The 18,680-nt window shown below is 55.9% G+C and overlaps 1 protein-coding gene across 1 annotated transcript; it reads right to left on the bottom strand.

Annotated features, from left to right (window-relative positions):
- Positions 1-2,670: 2,670 nt before the first annotated feature.
- Positions 2,671-10,228, bottom strand: ERF (ETS2 repressor factor). Its single transcript, XM_059045347.2, is given in 5 exon segments — positions 2,671-3,900; positions 3,903-4,819; positions 4,924-5,039; positions 5,418-5,652; positions 10,057-10,228. Coding segments are annotated over 5 exon segments (1,686 nt in total). The 5' UTR covers positions 10,079-10,228; the 3' UTR covers positions 2,671-3,504.
- Between the last annotated feature and the right edge of the window lie 8,452 nt (positions 10,229-18,680).

The raw sequence follows: 18,680 nt of genomic DNA on the forward strand, positions 1-18,680 counted from the left end.
GTGTGTGTGTGTGTCCCGGAAGTACTTGGAACTAGAATGAAATCACTCTCCGCCCCTCCTGCCTTGTGGAATGATGGGAAATGGAGTCTCTAGACTTCACTTTAATCAGATCCTGTGATCACACTAATTGTCCTCTGCTTTCTGAATCCTGAAGAAAGTCTCGTCCACTCGGTCTGTAGCTGACCGCAATTCCCTGCGGAATTGACCCTACCCCTGGGGTAGGACAGACGGTAGCGCTAAAGCCTTTTCAAACTGCATTAACCAGAAGGCAAAGCGCAGTCACACTTCCGCTCTCTTCTCAATGAATGAGGCTGCATCACGCACGGCCCAGAGCGGGTGCTTCTGGGAATTGTAGTAGTTTCTCAGTCAAATAGTGTCTGCTGCCCTCTGGCGGCGGCTCGGAGTCTACAAGCAAAAATCCGAGTCAAACCCCAATGTCTGGGGAATCCTAAACTGGACCGAGAAGGTCTGCAAGGGCAGAGGAACAGGGCGGCATAGCGGCAGTTACTTAACGGTCAGAACCCGTGGGACATGTGCAGTGGGCCGCGCGCGGGCAACCGCCAGAGGGGATTGGGGTCCGTCGGAGTCTGAGGGCATCGGTCTGAGGGAATCTTACCCGAATGTTTGTACGAGCTGAGAACGTTTGCTGAGGGGTGCTAGAGCGGGTTGTAAGTGGTTATGAGGGGCCTATGGGTGTCTGGAGGTGCTCAGGGGAGTCTTTGAAGAGGTGAACTGGTCTTCCTGGAGACCAGTGAAGTTAGGGAGGACTTGGGGTGTCTGTAAAAAAGGTCTGTGGGAAACTGAGAAACTACTGGTGACTGAGGGGATGTCTGAGGATGGTTGAGAAGCATAAGGAAGGACCTTTGGCGGACTGTGGGAGTACTGGAGATTATCGATAAGAAGAGGGTCTCTCATGGGATGAATTAATTGATGAAGTGTCTTGAGATCTATAAAGGGCTTTATACTTGGTTATCAGAGATCCCGGAGGATGTGGAAGGGAGCAAAGGTACGGTCTTGCAGAAACTGTGAATAGATTTAGGTGGGTCATTAAAAATTAGAGGAGCCGCTGGAATTTTCAAGACCAGATGCCACCTGTGACATCCCACTCAGCCAGAATTTGGGGCAGGAAGTCTGCTTAGGCTGTGGAATAACCTGGAGAGCAGTTCTGGAGCTGAATGCCTTTGAATTCACAATAGACCCGGTTTAGAGGTGCTTTGAACGCACTAGAATCAGGTGCTGAGACTACTAGTCAGGGTCCTCCTCCTCCCTCCAGTGATGACATCCCTCTTTCTCCATCACACCACCACCACCACCAACTCAGCTGCATCTATGTTGCCAGGAGACAGGCCTCATCCCAACTTCCAGAAATAGCCCAGCGGCCCCCACCCTAAGGGAGTGACTTACATCACCCAGGAGAGGGAGCAGTTGCCCATAGGCCGCCAGGGGAGCCTCAGTTTCCTGCCAGTACCCCAACCCTGGATCGTCTCTTCACTGCCAGCGGCTATCATTTGGGACCACCCACCCTGGGCTGGCATGAAATGAGGATGAAACGAGTGGGTAGAGTTTCCAGTTCCTTCCCTCTCAGAATTACACAGGGTGATGTTTCACAGTGAAGCCAGTCCAACAGGCCCTGAGCCCTCAATTCTATCTCTTAGCAGCTGTGTGGCCTTGGGGAACTCCTTCCCCTCTCTGGGCTTCCAGCACCTCACCTGCACTGAACGGGTTGCGCTGTCTCTAAGGGCACCTCCAGCTTGGATTCCTCCTCCTGATTCTTTCATCTCTGATTCAAGCTCTCCAACTTGGGCTTCTAGCCTTATGAGCTCACCTCTCAGATCCTATGATCTTGAGATCCTGGTCTAGATCCAACGATCCTGGCTTTAGGAGGAGAACTCAGTTGTTGAAAGAACATGGGCTTCAGAGACAGACCTCATTTAAAGTCCTAGCTGGGCTTAAGGTCTTGGGCAAGTGATTTAAGTGAGCCGCGTGCCCCTACCTTGTTGGATGTTGGAGATAAAGCGCTGCAGCTCCCAACTAGGTACCTGGCACACAGTAGGTCATTCAATAGCAACTATGATGAAGCCAGTCCCTTCTTAACTTGCTGGCAGAGAATGTCTCCATGGTTTGATGAGATCACTAAGGTACCTTGCAAGGTCTACATTTCAAGAGACCCTGCAAGCCTGTTGCCAAAGGACTCCCAAGTTAACTCATAAGCGCCTCTAAGGAGAGTGATGTGTGGGAGAACACCAGAGGTAGCGCAAAAGGAGCTCCACGGAGGCATGACTAGGAATTCACAGAGAGGAAAGGCATTGTAAGCAGGAGAGCAAGGGCCATGGCGTGGTGTTGAAGAGCCTAAGGGGCTCCCAAGGATGAGCAGGTCCCCCATGGAAGAGGGGAGCAGTCAGAGGGCCAGAGCATGCCTGAGACCTTCATCACCAGGCCCAGGGGTTAAGTGCCACCCCAGGTCAGGAGTTCATTTCCCAGGCCTGGATTTGCCCCATTTAGATGGGGTTAGGCCCTCTGGCCATAGGTCCATTTGGGGGTCCAGTCTAGGTCCCTGTCCTTAAGAACCAAGCAAAGGCTATTGCCTTGCAGCGGCTGCACCCAGCACCCAGGACAGATCACTGCATCCAAAGGTCCAAAGTTTTATTGTTTTGAATACATTCTCCAGCAGCCCCCAACTTCCCTCCCCCCAACCCTCCATCCCCAATACAGAATAAGGCTTGACCACAGACCCCCAGCCCAGGGGCCCCAGCTGGGAGGCAGAGGGGGCTTCCAGTTTGGTTTCAGGGCACCCCCTTCCCACCTGCCTGCCTATGGGCTAGTCCTAGGAGCAGCTGGGGGTGAAGGGGTTGGACTGGCGCTGGGGTGGGAAGTAGGAGAGGGATAGCAGGCACTTGTAGAGATTTGTGGCCTATGGGCGGCACCCCTCACCCTCCTCCACCCCCAACCCCCCCCCCACAGAATTTTTGGTTCATCATAAAATGTTCCTCCCTCCTCTGCTGCAACCCTGTGGGGGGGTATGAGAAACCCAGGCACTCATGGCCCCTGGAGGGGCAGGGAAGGCAGGATTGGGGCTGAGGATGGCCGGGGGTGGAAAGGGAGAGAGGTACAGGAGGCAGAGAACAGGGAGGGAGACAAGGCTTTACTTCCTAAGCGATTGTAATAAAAAAGTTCCTGGGCTTTGAGGCCAGAGCCTCAGTTCAAATATAAATTCCCCAGAATGGAGGTGGCCCCCGTAACTCCCCCCTCCCCCCTACCAGTCTGCCCGGAGCTTAGAAACCCAGAAAGACAGGGGACAGCCCCCAGCCCTGGGCACCCACCCACCCTCACAGTTAAAAAAAAAAAAAAGAAATTAAAAGTTTTATACAAAACATGGGGGAGGGGAAAGGGAGGAGGCAGGGAAGAGACGAGAAAGCTGCCCTCACCTCCAGGGAATGGGGGGGTTAAGGCAGCAAAAGAGGCATGGGGGGGGTGGAGGGAACGGGGGTCCCCTGCCCACAGCCCTCAGGAATCTCGATGCTCCAGAGAGAGCTGGGCTGTAGCGTGCTGGAGGTCAGAACTCACCCGCCTTGGGGTGAGGGGCCCCCCAGCCTCCCCAGGCCCCTCCCCACGCACCTTCTTGTCCTCTCCCTCATCCTCGAGGCCCCCAGTGGGGCCCCCACCCCCCTCCAGGCGACAGTCTTCACTCCAGCGCCGTTTAAAGCGCAACTTGAGGGGCATGCATTGGGCTGCCCCAGGTGCCTCGCCGGGGTCGGGCTTCGGGGGTGCAGGGGGGGCACGAGGCGTCTTGAACACTTCCCCGTCTTCCTCATCCTCGTCGCTGATGTCAGTCACCTCCACCTCCTCTGACTCGCCTTCTGAGATAGGCTCCACCTTGATCTGGGGCGGGGGGGGCGGGGGGGGGCGGGGGGGGCGGGGGGGGCCAGCGCCCCGGCCCCCTCGGCCAGCCCGCCTGCGCCGCCACCACCACCGAGGGCACCGCCACTGCCCTTGTCAGCGCCCGCCAGAGCCTTCTCCCCAGCCGCCCGCTGCCGGCGTCCCAGTGGGGGCGGCTGGAGCTTAAACTTGAATGGAGAGGAGGAGGAAGAAGAGGAGGACGAGGCTGAGGAGGGGACTGGTGGGGTCTCGGGTGCCATGGGCGGCAGCGGGCACTTGTCAGCGCGCTGAGGCTGCGGCACCACCAGCCCAGGGTAGTGCAGGAAGGCGCGGGGGCTGAGGTGGTAGTTGTAGACGCTTTGGGTGTGGGCCTGCAGGTACCGTTTCATGTCCTCGGGGCTGAAGGAGAAGTGGGAGCCTCCCCCTGAGCCGCTGGGGCCCCCGCCACCACTGGGGTACATAGGGCTCAGCGTGGGTGAGGGAGTGTAGGCCAGGTGCGTGGGTGTCATGGGCAGAGCCGGTGAGAGCTGAGGGGGCAGCAGGGAGCCAGGCCCGGCTAGAGGCGACACAGGGAAAGGGCTGAGGGGCTCAGGGCCACCCCGGGGCCGGGGGTAGACACGGAAGACACCAGGGTCATGGGGCAGGCGGGCCAGCGGGGGCCCACGGAAGGCACCCAGCTCCGGGGGGCCAGGCGGTCGGGCCCGGGGGTCATCTCCCAGCGGCTCTTCCAGCTCTGACGTGCCATCGCTACAGTCACTGACAGAGCCTCGGCCCAGGCGCCGGGCCACCACAGCCGAGAAGAGGGAGGATGAGGACGAAGAGCAGGCCGGTGGTGAGCGGGGGTCCTCGGTGGGAGACAGCACCTCGGAGGGCGTTGAGGGAGGGAAGCGGAAGTGGCTGCCGCCGGTCGGCACTGGCGGGGCGCTCTGGGGCACCGCACCCCCTGGAGGGAGAGGGGAGACACGAAGTCAAGGCCCCCAGCCTCGCCTGGACATTCAGACAGACCCTGTCGTCCCTGAGGCCATGCTTACCAGCCCTTGTACTCACCAGCCAACCCCACATCGATGAAAGGGTAATTAACCAGCACCAGTTTGTTGAAGTTGAACTTGTAGGTGAACCGTTTCCCCTTAGTCTTATGCAGAATACGTTTGTTGTAATAATAGCTGTGGATGTAGAAACACCATCGGACGGTCAGTCACACGGGACCCAAGTCCAGACCCCGTACCTTGACACGTGTGAGTGCTGCTCACAAAGGGTGACCGAGAAACATGGGCCACCCATGAGAAATCAAGGTCCAGAGGGTGGAGGCCAGCTCTCCCCTCAGTTCTGGGGCCAGACTAGAGACCACGTCCCTGGCTGTATTCTCCCCTCAGGACACCTCGGTGTGACAAATGGTCTCAGAGAGGGGCTGGGACTTGCCCAAGGTCACGCAGCTGTGATTTGGACCCGGAAGGCAAACCCAAAGCCTATTCCCATGGGCCAGGGGCTCCCAACCACTGGGCAGCTGTCCACATCTGCCCAGGGGCCTCTGCCCTCCTCACCGCAGGGCCCGGCTCAGCTTGTCATAATTCATCTGGGGCTTGCACTTGCGGACACCCCAGAGCCGAGCCACCTCGTCGGGGTCCTTGATGACGAATTCCCCGTAGTCCCCCTGCCAGGCGATGACACCCTGGTACTCCTCCTTCCGCAGCAGCTCCAGGATAAAGTGCCACAGCTGGATCTGCCTCGAGCCGGGGGACGACTCCGGCTTGTAGGCCCAATCCGGGAAGGCAAACCCTGGGGACAGGAGGCAGGGGTGCGGCCCCGGGTCAGGGTGCCAGGTCTAGGGCCCTGGGGCCCATCCCAGGGTCCACCCCCTATCCCGCCCTTAACGTGGGGAAATCCGTCTCCCCCTGCCAAGCCAGGACCTGGTTAGAGGGAGACAGTGTGTGTCTGTCTGTGTGTGAGGGGGGCTAGACAGGAGCTGGGGGGAGGGGAAGCTGGAGCCTGCTCCAGCGACACCGGGAGAAACAGGAAACCGTCGGCGGCGGGTCCCGGGGCCAGTGCCAGGGGGCCAGGCACCAAGCCAGGCCGGCGGGCAAGACTGCCAGTGGGGGAGGGGCAGGAAGGGGCACACGTGGCCAGACGGGTTGGGGCTAGCCCCCCCCAGCCCACCCGCACTCCGGTTCAGGGTCAGTCACTACCACGCCGGCCCCCTGCCCCCGCCACACGACCTTCTCTGTTCCCCTCCTAGGAAGGTACACTGTCTCCCTCCCAAGACCTACCGGAGCCCTTACTCCCACCCTAGGCCCCGAGAGGAGGATTTTTTTTTTTTCTTAAAAGGACCAGGAGGGGTGGGGTGGCTGCTTGACGATGAGGTCAGCGCTTGCACACACAGAGGCTTCTGTCTTCCCTGGAGAGTGAAACCCAGACTGTCTGAGAGAGCGCCCCCCCATCAAGCCCTGGACCCTCTGTGCTGCACTGCCCTACCCAGACCTGGGCGCAGGGACCCAACCTGGCTGGAGGGCCTCAAGACTGAACAGGCACCGCTCGCTGTAGCCTGCTCCCCCGTCTGCATTCTCATCCTCAGATTCTTCCCTGCCCACCTACCTACCCGCCCCCAGCATTAACCTTGGGTAGAGGTTGGTGGTGGGCTGGCTCATCCCTAGAGGTGGTGGGCAGCCTAGGGGGGAGAGTTGGGGGGGCTGCGGTTGTTGTCATTTCCCAAACCCCCGGGTAATCAGGGGTCATCAATAATTCAGCACTAGGCAGCCGGTAATGGAGGGGCGGGAGGAGGGAAAGAGAGGAAGAGAAGGGGGGAGGCAAGACAGAAGCCCTGGTGCCACTAGAGGGAGAAGGCCAAGGTGGACAGCTAAGGATGGGCGGGGTCCCAAGTCCCAATCAGGCTGCAAGGGTCAGCCTCCCTCCCCTGGCCCTGGCTCACACCCCAGCTCAAGCAGGTACCAACCAGGCCTGGGGAAACATGGAACCTCCCCCAAAGACTCCACCCAAGTCTGGAATCCAACAGGGGATCCTTCCCTATGGGGACACAAGGGATCAGCAGTTCCTATTCCCACAGGGGCCACTCCCTCTAAATCAGAGCCGACTCTCAGGTCTAGTGGGACCCAGCTCCCTGACCCCTGGCCTTGGGTAGACTGGGATGGCCAGCATTCCCCACCTGGTCCCTGCCTCATTCAGAAATTCCAGCCTCAAACCAGCCCCTCAGGGCTCCAGGGATATGACCATATGACCTCCAGCTGGTCACAGACCTAGGGTACTGTATGTACCAGCAGCCCCTGCTCCATTCAGAAGTGACAGACCCTGACAACACCTTCCATGGACCCCAGCATCCACAGCCCCATCCCTCTCTTGGGAATCCAGGTGTTCACCCCTTTACGCTCACCCTGCTAGACAACCCAGGTCCGAGGGTCTTGTTCAGGGCCCAGAGGTCCTTGGGAACCCAAGAGTCCGCCCACTCCATGTACCCTCCAACCTCCTCCAAACTCCTGTCTCCCTTCAGGGCACCAAGCTTCGCACTCCCCCCCACCTAAACCCCAGTCTGGCTCTCTGACTCCGGGTGGGGGCCGAAGCCCCTGAGACATCAGTCTAGAGCTAGGGTGTGTACTGATTTCCACCCTCCCCCCAAAATTAAAGCCACCCTTCCCAGCCCACCCGCCCCAGCCTCCTTGTCCCGGTAACCAGGCAACGTGTGTGCAGCGACAGTCCTGGGAGCGGGGGAGCAGGAGGCTAAAAATAAACTTTGCAGAAGAGAAGGAGTGAGAGAGACTACATGCAACACAAAGGGAAGGGAGGTGGGGGGCTCTGGAAAGGCCTCAAGCTGCATTCCGGGGGCTGACCCAGGCCCCCTAGTTAAGCCCCCTCCCTGAACAAACCCCCTCCCAGGCCAGAACCCTGGCTCCCACTCGTGGCAAGGGCCCTCCCTATTCCCAGGCCCACCCCAAAGCCAGCTTTCCTCATCGGACATGGCATACATGAGGGCCTGTTCCCAGCTTTGGGGGGAGAAGGAAGATGAGGGGTGACGTCAGGGTGTCTCAATGGGGCTCTGTTCCCCAGGCTTTGGAGCCAGGAGCCAGGCACGGGCAAGGGGAGCATGTGTGAGTGTGTGTTGTGTATGGGTCCACGTGCTTAAAACAGGGAACCACCCGGCCCGCACCAAGAAAGCTTGGGACCTCTGGAGCATGGGGGGACAGCGAGGCAGAGACAGAGCAGCTGACACTGAGAGAAGAGCTGAGGACATTGCCAGACAGGGTGGAGAAGAGGCAGCAGACAGGAAGGGCTGGGGTGGCGGGGTCCCAGAAGGCACACCTGGGTCCCACGGAGGCGGGGTAGGCAATCTCCCAGACAGACTGTGGAAACCTGGGAGGGGGGTCTGCAGAATTCTTGGGCGCCCCTCAAATTCACATAACTGCCCTAACTTTTTTTAAAAGGACTCTGGGGGTCGGAAGGGAGGGGTAGTGATAGAGGAAGAACACGCCGGCCTCCTGGGGGGCCCCGCCACCTCCCCCAGTCCAGGCAGCCTTCGGTGGCGCCAGAGCCGGGAAGAAAACAGGAAGTGGGAAACAGCCGCGGCAGAGGAGAGAGGGGCCGGGATGGAGGATCGGATGGACGGGTGCGCAGCGGCCAGCCAGGAGGCAGATGCACCCATGGACCGACTGGGAGACCAGTAGAGGCCCCCGCCCCTTCCCCCAGCCAGGAAACCCACACGGCGCGGCCCCAAGACTGGGTTGGGGGAGCGGCCCAGCCGGTCCCACCAGGCGAAGGCCCGTAGCAGGGAGGGAAGACGAGGCGGGGTTGTCTGGGTGCCTCGGCCCCCTCCTCCGGCGAGGGGAGGCTCCCGCTGCCCCCAAGGCCCAGCGGCCCTGGAGCCTTTGGGAGCCAGAGAGTATGTGGGACGCACGTGACTGACCCTACTACACTCCGAACCCCTGCCCCACGCCCAGCCCCCTCCTCGGCCCCAATCCCCAGGCGCCGGAGCCCGGCTCGGAGCCCTTTAAGAGCCGCCCCCACCCGCCGAGCGACGGGGGGGCGGGGTGGGTGGGCCGGTCGGGGCACACACCCTCACACAGGAGCCCTAGCCGCGGCCGCCGCCGGGGGAAGGAAACAAGTTTGAACAGCGGCGCCTGGCCCCCTTCCCCCTCCCCCGTCCCCGCCCCGGGCCGGATTCCGACGGGGTAGACGGGCAGGGGGCGGCTGGGACCCCTCCCCCAGCACGCTCGGGCGCAAAGTCCAGCCAGCGAGAGCCCGGGGGCGGCGGGGGAGGGGAAGGGGGAAAGTCCGAGGGGGGGCGTTAATCCTGCTGCCCCCCGCCCGCCGACCGGGGGGGAGGGGAACCTTGGCCCCTTAAGGAGGAGCAAGTTGGCGAGGAAGAGGGGGGCGGAGGGAAGAGACGGCCGGTTGAAAGAGAAGAGCTGGATGAGGGAGGGGGGCGAGGGGGGGAGCCTCCGCGTCCACCCCCACCTTCCCCACCCTCCCCAACCCCGGGTCCCTGGAGGCGAGGGAGGAGGGTTCCCAGGTCTCTCCCGAGCGACCTTAAAGCCGCGCGTTCTAAGGTCGGAAACAAAAAGTTCCTTTTTCGAACGTTCGGGCTGCGCTTTGGAACTTTGCGACTCGGCGCGGGCGGGGGAGCGAGGAGCCGGCGGAGACGGGCGGGGGAGGGGCGGTGCAGCCCGGTCCCCGAGTCCCGGGCTCCCCACTCACGCCCTCCTCCTAGAGGCCATCCTGTATCCCCCTCTAAGCCGGTGCGGGGCACGCATCGCGGTGAAGGTCACGGGCCGGACCGCGCAGCGCGGAACCTGGGATAGCGGGCCCTGTGGACAGCCCCCCCGCACACACACACCCCGCACACGTCCCGGCCCCCAGAGTGCAACGTGACAGAGCGGCGGGGAGGAACCCAGCCACCCCCGTGATCCCGGGAGTGAGGGAGAGCCCAGCTTTCGGGGTCCAGGCAAGGAGAGAACCAGGACTCGCAGCACCCATACCACTGCGCCCAGAGCCAGGAATTGGGGGTCCGGTGCACACCCCCGCTCGCGCCGCAAGAAGCAACAGGTCTGGAGTGCTTGGGGGTCCCCCGGAACTGGGGATCACTCGGGCTCCCCCAGAACCCTTCAGCCCCCCCAAAGTTTCTCCGCCTGGTTTCCCGGGGCAACAAGTCTCCCCCACACGTGCTGCCCCCGCCCCCACCTGTGTCCGCCGGGGTCTTCATGCTGGGGGGCCCGGGGCGAGGCGCCCCGACTCCGGGCCGCAGCTCCCGGCGCCCGCGCTGCCCCGTCCCGTCCCGAGCCCGTCGGGACGCCCTCGCCGATTCACCCGGCCTCGCCTCTCAGAGCCTCTCCCCTCCCCGCCGCCGCCTCCCGGGTTAATATCGCACTCCGGGGCCGGGACGCCCACGCCCCCCGGCCGGCGACGTCACCGCCGCGTCGCCATGGAGACACTGCGCCCGCCCCCTCCCCGCGCCCTCACACACACGCACGCACGCACACGCGCACACACACAGAGAGACACACACAGACACACACACACACACACACACTCACTCGTCGGCGCGCAGCCACTGAGGACCGGCCGGCTCTAGGCTTAAAGGGGCCGCGCGACGGGGGAGGAGGGAAGGAGGGGGTTGGGGTGGGTTGGGGGCCGGGGGGTCATGACCCTTCTCTGAGGCTCCAAGTCTGAAGATAACTTAAGTCCTCAGGACTCGCGACCTGCCGCCCCTCCTCCTCCTTTCCTGCCCACTGCGGGGTCCAGATTTTCTTTGGAAGCCCGTAAGAGGGGTTGGGGGGTACCTTCTGATGAGTGTCAGAAACTTTTGTGAGGAGGAGTATGGACCTTTTGGGAGGAGGCAGAATTTTCTCTGCAGGGGGGCCGGGTCAGGACCTTGGAGGATGATCCAGGCCACAGCATTTCCCAGGCTGGGCTCACCATGTCCCCCCACCAACAACCCTGAGCCTGAATGGGGGCAGCTGTCCAGGGGTGGGGTGGAATGGGTGGGAAGCATTTCCCAGCATCGGAAATAGGGAGGCGGCTGTGCCCTCCGTTCCTCCAGGGATGGGGTCTTGGCCTTCCAGATAGCCCCAGTCCCAACTGGGGAGGAAGTGACCAGAGAGAATGCACGCGGGAGCCCCGCCCCCCCATCCTCAGACTGCAGCTGTCCTGGGGACACAGCTGGCGCCGGAGGTACCCACACCTCCACCTCCAGGGCAGGGGGTTCCGGGGATGGGGTCAGGATGCGAGGGGGTGAGCAAAGTCGGAACAAATGTGCTCCCAAGGGGCACTGGGGGGTCGCCAGGAGAGAGGAAGGCAGGGCTTAAGGATGAAGGCCAGCGCGTAGGGCAGTGTTAAGTCTGTTCTCTGCAGCTGGGAGGAATGGATGGGGAGCCTGAGGCTTTGGGAAACAGGAAATCAGCAATGATCAGATGGCCAACAGTAGAGGGCAAATAGAAGCTATATTCACAGGCTGATCCTGGAAACAGAGTCTCAGAAAAGACTCTGAGGTACCAAAGGGAATGAAGCGGGGAGGGCAGGGGGAGATGCTCAGAGAGAGTGAAATAAAGACAGGGAGAGACGAACAGGCCACAGAGAGGGAAGGCCTGAAGGGTCAGGCTCTGGGTGCTTAGGGCTTCAAGCACAGCCTCTGTTGCTGGGTTCCTAGCGGCGTTAGAGCAGAACCTCACCAGTGCCTCAGAAGTCTCAGGCCTCTTCCTCAGGGAGACCAAGGCCTCCCGGGAAGCATCACCCCCCTGGGGAATTATGTAACCTTGCCTACGGACAGTGCAGCTCCCCCACGGATATTGTAACCCTCTGGGAGCAGTGTGGTCCAGCAATGATAATCATCATCATTGTTATTATAACATCTCCCTCCCGAATTGCTAATGCTCATGATGTGCCAGGCACTGGGCCAAGCACTGTCAGGACATCTTCTCATTCAATCCTCACAAAACCCCAAAGAAGGGAATTACTATTGTTATCCCCATTTACAGATTAAGAAAATGAGGCTCAGGAAGTGTTGGAGCCAGGATTCAAACCCAACCTATCCAATTCAAAATCACCACCCTTAACCACTATATTTTACTACCTCTTTTACTGCCCCCCCCTCAGAAAAAGATAATGCAAAGTTTAAAAGATAATAGGTCTCTAACAGCCTCAGTGACCTCCATACTCCCACCAGCAAGACAGAGACTGGGGTGGCAACCCAAACTCTGCTATTTCCTGTACGTGACATAGAGCAAGTGAATTTATCTCTTTGAGCCTCAGCTTCCTCATCTGTAAAATGGAGAGATTAATAGGCCCTACATGATTAGGTTGTTGTGAGAAATCAGAGATGTGAGGTAAGTACGCAATAAATACTGGTAATAATTATTAGCAGAGTGAACGATATACCCTGTGGATGAGGTAAGCACCCCTCACCCTACAGACTCCAACCGTTGGCAATAAACACACAGCGTTGACAGTGAAATTTCCTGTTAATGGCATAATCCTACCCTGACCCAGCTGGATAACTCAATCCCACAGTTTCTGTGAAACACAATCATAGATGGTGGGTATGCCTCACGGGAGACTCTCAGCCATCCACAGAGAATGGGAGTGCCTGGTGAAAATGGCGTGTCCACAGATATTATAACCCCTCAGGGGTCTGTGTGACTCCACCATAGAAGTGTGGACTCTCTTGGATACTTCAGTTGTCCTGTGAACACTGAAAACCACCCCCAGGGATGGTGAACCCCACCATTCCTATGTGAAACACCTAGAGGTTGTGAACTTGTGATGGAAACTATCCATCACCACTGGTCATTCCTTGAAGATACACCATCCAACCAAGGCCACGTGAACTCCAATGAGTAAGGACCACCCCCCTTTCCTCAGTTCACAATGGAAAGCCTCCACAAATGCCCCTGGGGCTGGTAAAAAGCACAGCCTCTCACAGACCTAGGATGTGCCTGGGGTGAATAGTGTAACACCCCATGGAGAAAACAACTCTGTCTGGACAGAGAGGACACCCCGACTCCCATGGACTTAGTAGTTCTTGTTCCAGTTTACTGTCCTGACACAGATAACATTTATCCTATTGCCGTCAGGCAAAGGCATGGACAGAACCTATCCCCACAGGTGTCACAACTCTTCACAGACTTAACACCTACAAAGGAAACTGTGTGGATGATAAAAATCATAATTGCAACCCACCCATTACCCATATAGGCAATAATGAACCACTACTACTCTATTGTCATTCCCTTAGAAATAGTAGGACCCACCCACACTGTTTAGAGAGCAGAGCCACCTAAACAGTGTAACTATTGTCAAACAGAAAATGTCACCCCTTTACCCCTTTACCCTTCCTCGTCTCCCTGACTTGAAATGCTGAAGGGCCCCAGAGCTCAGTCCCGGGTCCTCTTCTCTTCTCCATCTACACCCATTCCTTTCACAATCTCCACCAGGACCACGGTTTCATATACCATCTCTATGCTGATTACACCCAGATTTCTATCTCCATCTCAGGACTCTGCCCTGAACTCTAATCTCACATGTTGAACGGCCTCATCAGTGTTTCCATTTGGATTTCTCGAGTTTTCCAAGTCATAATGGTCTTCTGGATCTCCCCCAAACTGTCCCCCACCTCCAGTCTTCCCCATCTCACGAAATCGCAACTCCATTTTGCTGGTTGCTCAGGCTGAATACCTTGGAATCATCCTTAATTCCTTTCTCTCATCCTACATCCAATCTGAAGGGAACTCCCATCAGCTAGCTCTTCCTTCAGCTGTTTCAGAATCAGCCACCCTCCCCTGCCACCACCATCCTGGTCTAGGGTCTCCTCAGTGGTCTCCCTGCTGCCACTGGTCCCTATAGTTTGTGCTCTACCAGCAGCCAGAATGGTTTTAGTCAACCACATGACATCCCTTTGCTGCCCCAAACCCTCCAATAGCCCCTCTGCTCACTGGGAGTAAAAGCCAACTCCTTGCTTTTACAGCTCCTTGCCTGCAAGGCCCTTCCTTCCTGACCTCACTTCCCACCTTTCCCCCTCATTTCTTTTCCAGCTACGCTCCAGCCTCTCTGCTCTTTCTTGAATATGCGAGGCATGTTCCTCCCTCAGGGATTTTGCCCATGCTGTTCCATCTGCCCTGAAGACATTTCCCCCAGAGGTCTGCGTAGCTCTTTCCCTCATCCCTTTCAGGTTTTTACTTAAGAATCACCTTCCCAGGAATTCCCTGGTGGTCCAGTGGTTAGGACTCCGTGCTTTCACTGCTGAGGGCACGTTGGGGAACTGTGATCCTGCAAGCCACGCAGTGTGTGGCCAAAAATTAAAAAATAAACAAACCACCTTCCCAATACAACTATGTCTGACCACTATATATACATATACATATATATATATATATTTGCCACACCACGTGGCATGTGGGCATCTCAGTTCCCTGACAAGGGATCAAACCCCTGCCCCTTGCAGTGGAAATGTGGAGTCTCAACCACTGGACCACCATGGAAGTCCCTGACCACTATATTCTAAATTGGAGCCGCTTCCTAGATCCCTGTGTCCCTTCTATGCACTATTTTTCTCCAAAGCACTTAGCATCATCGGACATATATTTCCATAGTGTATTTGCTTGTCATTTGAATCCCTCCTCCATAATATCAGCTCTAAGAGGGCACGGATTTTTGTCTGTTTTGTTACCTATAGTATCCCCAGAGCATGGCAATCAATAATGAACGGATAAGCTCACCTTTGGACAGTGAACTCCCTTATGCCCAATGTAATGCCAATAAAATGTAGCTCCATACACACAGAGAAACCCTCCTGGACAGTTGATGCCAGGGCAGCCCCCTAAAGAGTATGAATCTCGATGTGAATCTCATAAACAGGGAAACCTCCATAAAAGGTGAACTTGTCCTACTCAATGTCAGTTCCACAAAGATAGGGACTTGATCCGTATTCTTCACATTCTTTTTTTTTTTTTTTTTTTCTTGCGGTACGCGGGCCTCTCACTGCTGCGGCCTCTCCCGTTGCGGAGCACAGGCTCCGGATGCGCAGGCTCAGCGGCCATGGCTCACGGGCCCAGCCACTCCGCGGCATGTGGGATCTTCCCGGACCGGGGCACGAACCCGTATCCCCTGCATCGGCAGGCGGACTCTCAACCACTGCGCCACCAGGGAAGCCCCTCTTCACATTCTTCATTGCTTTATCACCAGTGCCTAGACCAGGGTCTGTCATAGAGTCGGCTGGTGATATGTATTTGCTGAAGTGAACTGAGTCTGCATGCAGCTGGTATAACCCCACAACCAGATCCCATACAGACAGTGTCCGTAACTGATGTAAAGCCCATATACAGTGTGATTCTCACATGGACAGTGTAAACCCCCAACAGACAGTGGAATGCTCAAAAACAGTGTGAACCCCAATATAGGCAGCATGACCCTCATAAACTTTGTACAGATAGGCTAGCTCTCATAAATGATCTGAGCCTCATCCAACAGTACTTCATAAACTCTGTGGACCCATATAACAGGGCAACCCACATAAACGGTGTAAACCCCACATAGGCAGTGTAACCCTCAAAAACAGTGAGCCTCATATAGATGGTGAGAAAGCAAATGAACAATGTGCACCCCCCCATACAAATGGCTTGTCCCCTCCTTTTTTAAAAATAATTTTTTAAAATTTTTGGCTGCATTGGGTCTTCATTGCTGCACGCGGTCTTTCTCTAGTTGTGGCGAGCAGGAGCTACTCTTCGTTGCCATGCATGGGTTTCTCATTGCGGTGGCTTCTCTTGTTGCGGAGCACGGGCTCTAGGTGCGCAGGCTTCAGTAGTTGTGGCTCGTGGGCTCAGTAGTTGTGGCTCGCGGTCTCTAGAGCACAGGCTCAGTAGTTGTGGTGCACGGACTTAGTTGCTCCGCGGCATGTGGGATCTTCCCAGACCAGGGCTCGAACCCGTGCCCTGCATTGGCAGGCGGATTCTTAACCACTGTGCCACCAGTGAAGCCCTGGTCCCCTCCTTAGTGTGTGCTACCACAGAGGCGGCATTACTTGTTTAACGTTGTGTTGTGTGAATTCCTCTAGCAGTAGGGTCAATTCCCACAACCGGGTAAACCTCACATGCATAGTGTAGATAAGCTTATAAACAGGATTACCTCAATAAGCAGTGTGAGCCTTCATGGGAATAATGTAGCCCCATAGTCAGCATGGCCTCATGCAGGACATTGTGCCCCCACGTGGACAGTGCCACCTGCCTGGGTGGACCACTGTGTGAATAGTGTAGACTCAACAAATGGGTGTAATAAACCCCAATGTCACTGTCAGTTTTTTTGTGTGTTTCGTTTTTTTTTTTTTTGCGGTACGCGGGCCTCTCACTGCTGTGGCCTCTCCCATTGCGGAGCACAGGCTCTGGACGCGCAGGCCCAGCGGCCATGGCTCACGGGCCCAGCCGCTCCGCGGCATGTGGGATCTTCCCGGACTTGGGCACAAACCCGTGTCCCTTGCATCGGCAGGCGGACTCTCAGCCACTGCGCCACCAGGGAAGCCCCACTGTCAGTTTTATTAAGTCATGGATAATGTAGTCCTTTCCTGTAGACAGGAAGGAATTCCCTGTTCCAGTTAAACCCTCTGGGCTCAAACAGAGGTGGCCAAATAACACACCTGGCAAATAAGATGTAAGAAGTACGGATTGAGTGGGGCTTCCACAGAAGCTTCTAAAAGGTAAAAGATTCAAAGTGTCAAACCCTTACATCCCATATCCCTGCTTGGAACTTGGAGCGGATGGCAAGAGCTCCAGCAGCCACTGAGGCAGAGGAGCTAAGTATGACTGAAAAGACCAGAAGGTGATTCAATCTCTTCAGAGGTAAGAGAAAAATATATCTCTATTTTATTTAAGCCACTGTTGTTTGGATTTCTATTACTTGTATCTGAAGTGAAATCTAACTGATAATAGTTATTAAAAAATTCACTAAAGTTGAAAGACTGTTAACATTTAAAAAAAAAAACCCAACCCTCTGGGCTTTTGTAATTTTCATACAATTATACTAATACCCCCAACCCAGAAAGTCTTAACTCCCCAATAAAAAGTTACCCAACTCCCCATCAACACACACACGTATTAGGATAGTATGACTCCCTGAAGGGTGGTGTAAGCCATCATCGATACTAGGCCCCAAATAAAGGCCAAGAAATGGTGACTTCTTGAATGGCAGGGATTTCCCAGAGTCCAGTGCAGGACAGGGCATATAAAAATCACCGCTCCCATTTATTGAGCACTTACTATACACAAGGCCCTAGATTCAGCATCTCATTTCATCCTCACCTCAACTTTATGAGATATTCTAATGATCCCCATTTTTCATATGAGGAGAATGAGACTGAGAGAGGGTACAGGCCCAAGGCTACACAGCTAAAAACTGTTACAGCTGGGACATCAAGCAGTAGACCATAATGCCTCCTGATGGATTGATAAATGCCCCACAGATATGCTGAACCCTGGAATCCTTTCAAAAAGCACCACCACCAGCACCACTACAACACATACAAGCTATATGGACAGGTTACCAGTAAGGTTGTGACAGTATAGACTCTTCAGGCAGTGATAAGCTCCTTCTGAATAACAATAATCACAGCAATAGTTAACATTTTTGAGGATTTACCCTGCTAGAGACACAGACCTAAATGCTTTGCACATCTTAACTCATTACATCTTCATAACAACCCTATGCCATAGGATTAAAAAAACATTATCCCATTACAGACATAGAAATTGAGGCATAGAGGGATTAAGTGATTCGCCCAAGGTCACACAACTGGGAAGAAGCCCAGCTCAGTTTGACCCTGAGCAACCTGGCTAAGCCTGTGTTATTCTTCTCCCTGCAACATCACCCCCGCTCCACATGAAAGTGTAATTTCAATGAACTGTGTAAGTTAACTACATTTTATGTAATTCTTCCAGGGACAGGTGAAATAGGCCTTGGACAGTGTGGACTCCCACAGATGGGTCTCCTTTATGCATGGTGTAACTCGAATAAGCAGTGGGGGTTCCTGTGTGGACATTCAAAACACACCATGGCCAGAGACAATCCTGAACAGACAGTAGAGATCACCTTTTACCCCCTGTGCTTCCTAGGCAGGGTCAGTTCCTTCATGGAGAGTACAGATCTTCCCATTGAGTCTAATTCTCCCTCACACCTAATGTGAACTGACTGTGGAACATGAAACACCATCCCAATCAATGGAAATCCTCCCCCTCCACCACCAACACAATATAAGTTGTCACGGGCAATGTGAACTTTCACGCAGTCTGAGCCTCCCCATGGCCAGTATAATTAATCTCTTTCATATCTTTGACAATGTTAACATGGACAGTGAACATCTCCATGTATGCGGAACTTTCTGTGGCTGCTGTGAACCCCTTGTGGGACAGTACAAACCATTCTCCAAGGGTCTACGTAAGTGGGCTGTGGGAACTCTCTGACGAACATAAACTTTGCTCACACCCAACCCCTACCCAATGGGCACAGTATAAACAGCCCTGTAAAATTTCCCTCAACTCAGGGCCCACTCAACATGGAAGTGCAAACTCTTTTTTAGAATGATATTAAAATAGTAGCTATAATATGACAGTATAAGATAGTATGTCATAACATAATAGCATAAGTAACAGTGTAAGATTCCTCTCCAGTGTGAACTTGTAGACAGTGAAATTTCCCCCCTTCTCAAGGCAAACCTTCTGTGGACAGTGCATAATGTCAATCTCATGGATAAAGTGAATCTCCTTCATACTCACTGAATCCCATTGGACAACTGATACTTCCCTCTAGCCCAGAGTGAACTGGCCACG

This window comes from Kogia breviceps, chromosome 18, assembly GCF_026419965.1.
Source record: "Kogia breviceps isolate mKogBre1 chromosome 18, mKogBre1 haplotype 1, whole genome shotgun sequence".
In the NCBI taxonomy this organism is placed as follows: Eukaryota; Metazoa; Chordata; class Mammalia; order Artiodactyla; family Physeteridae; genus Kogia; species Kogia breviceps.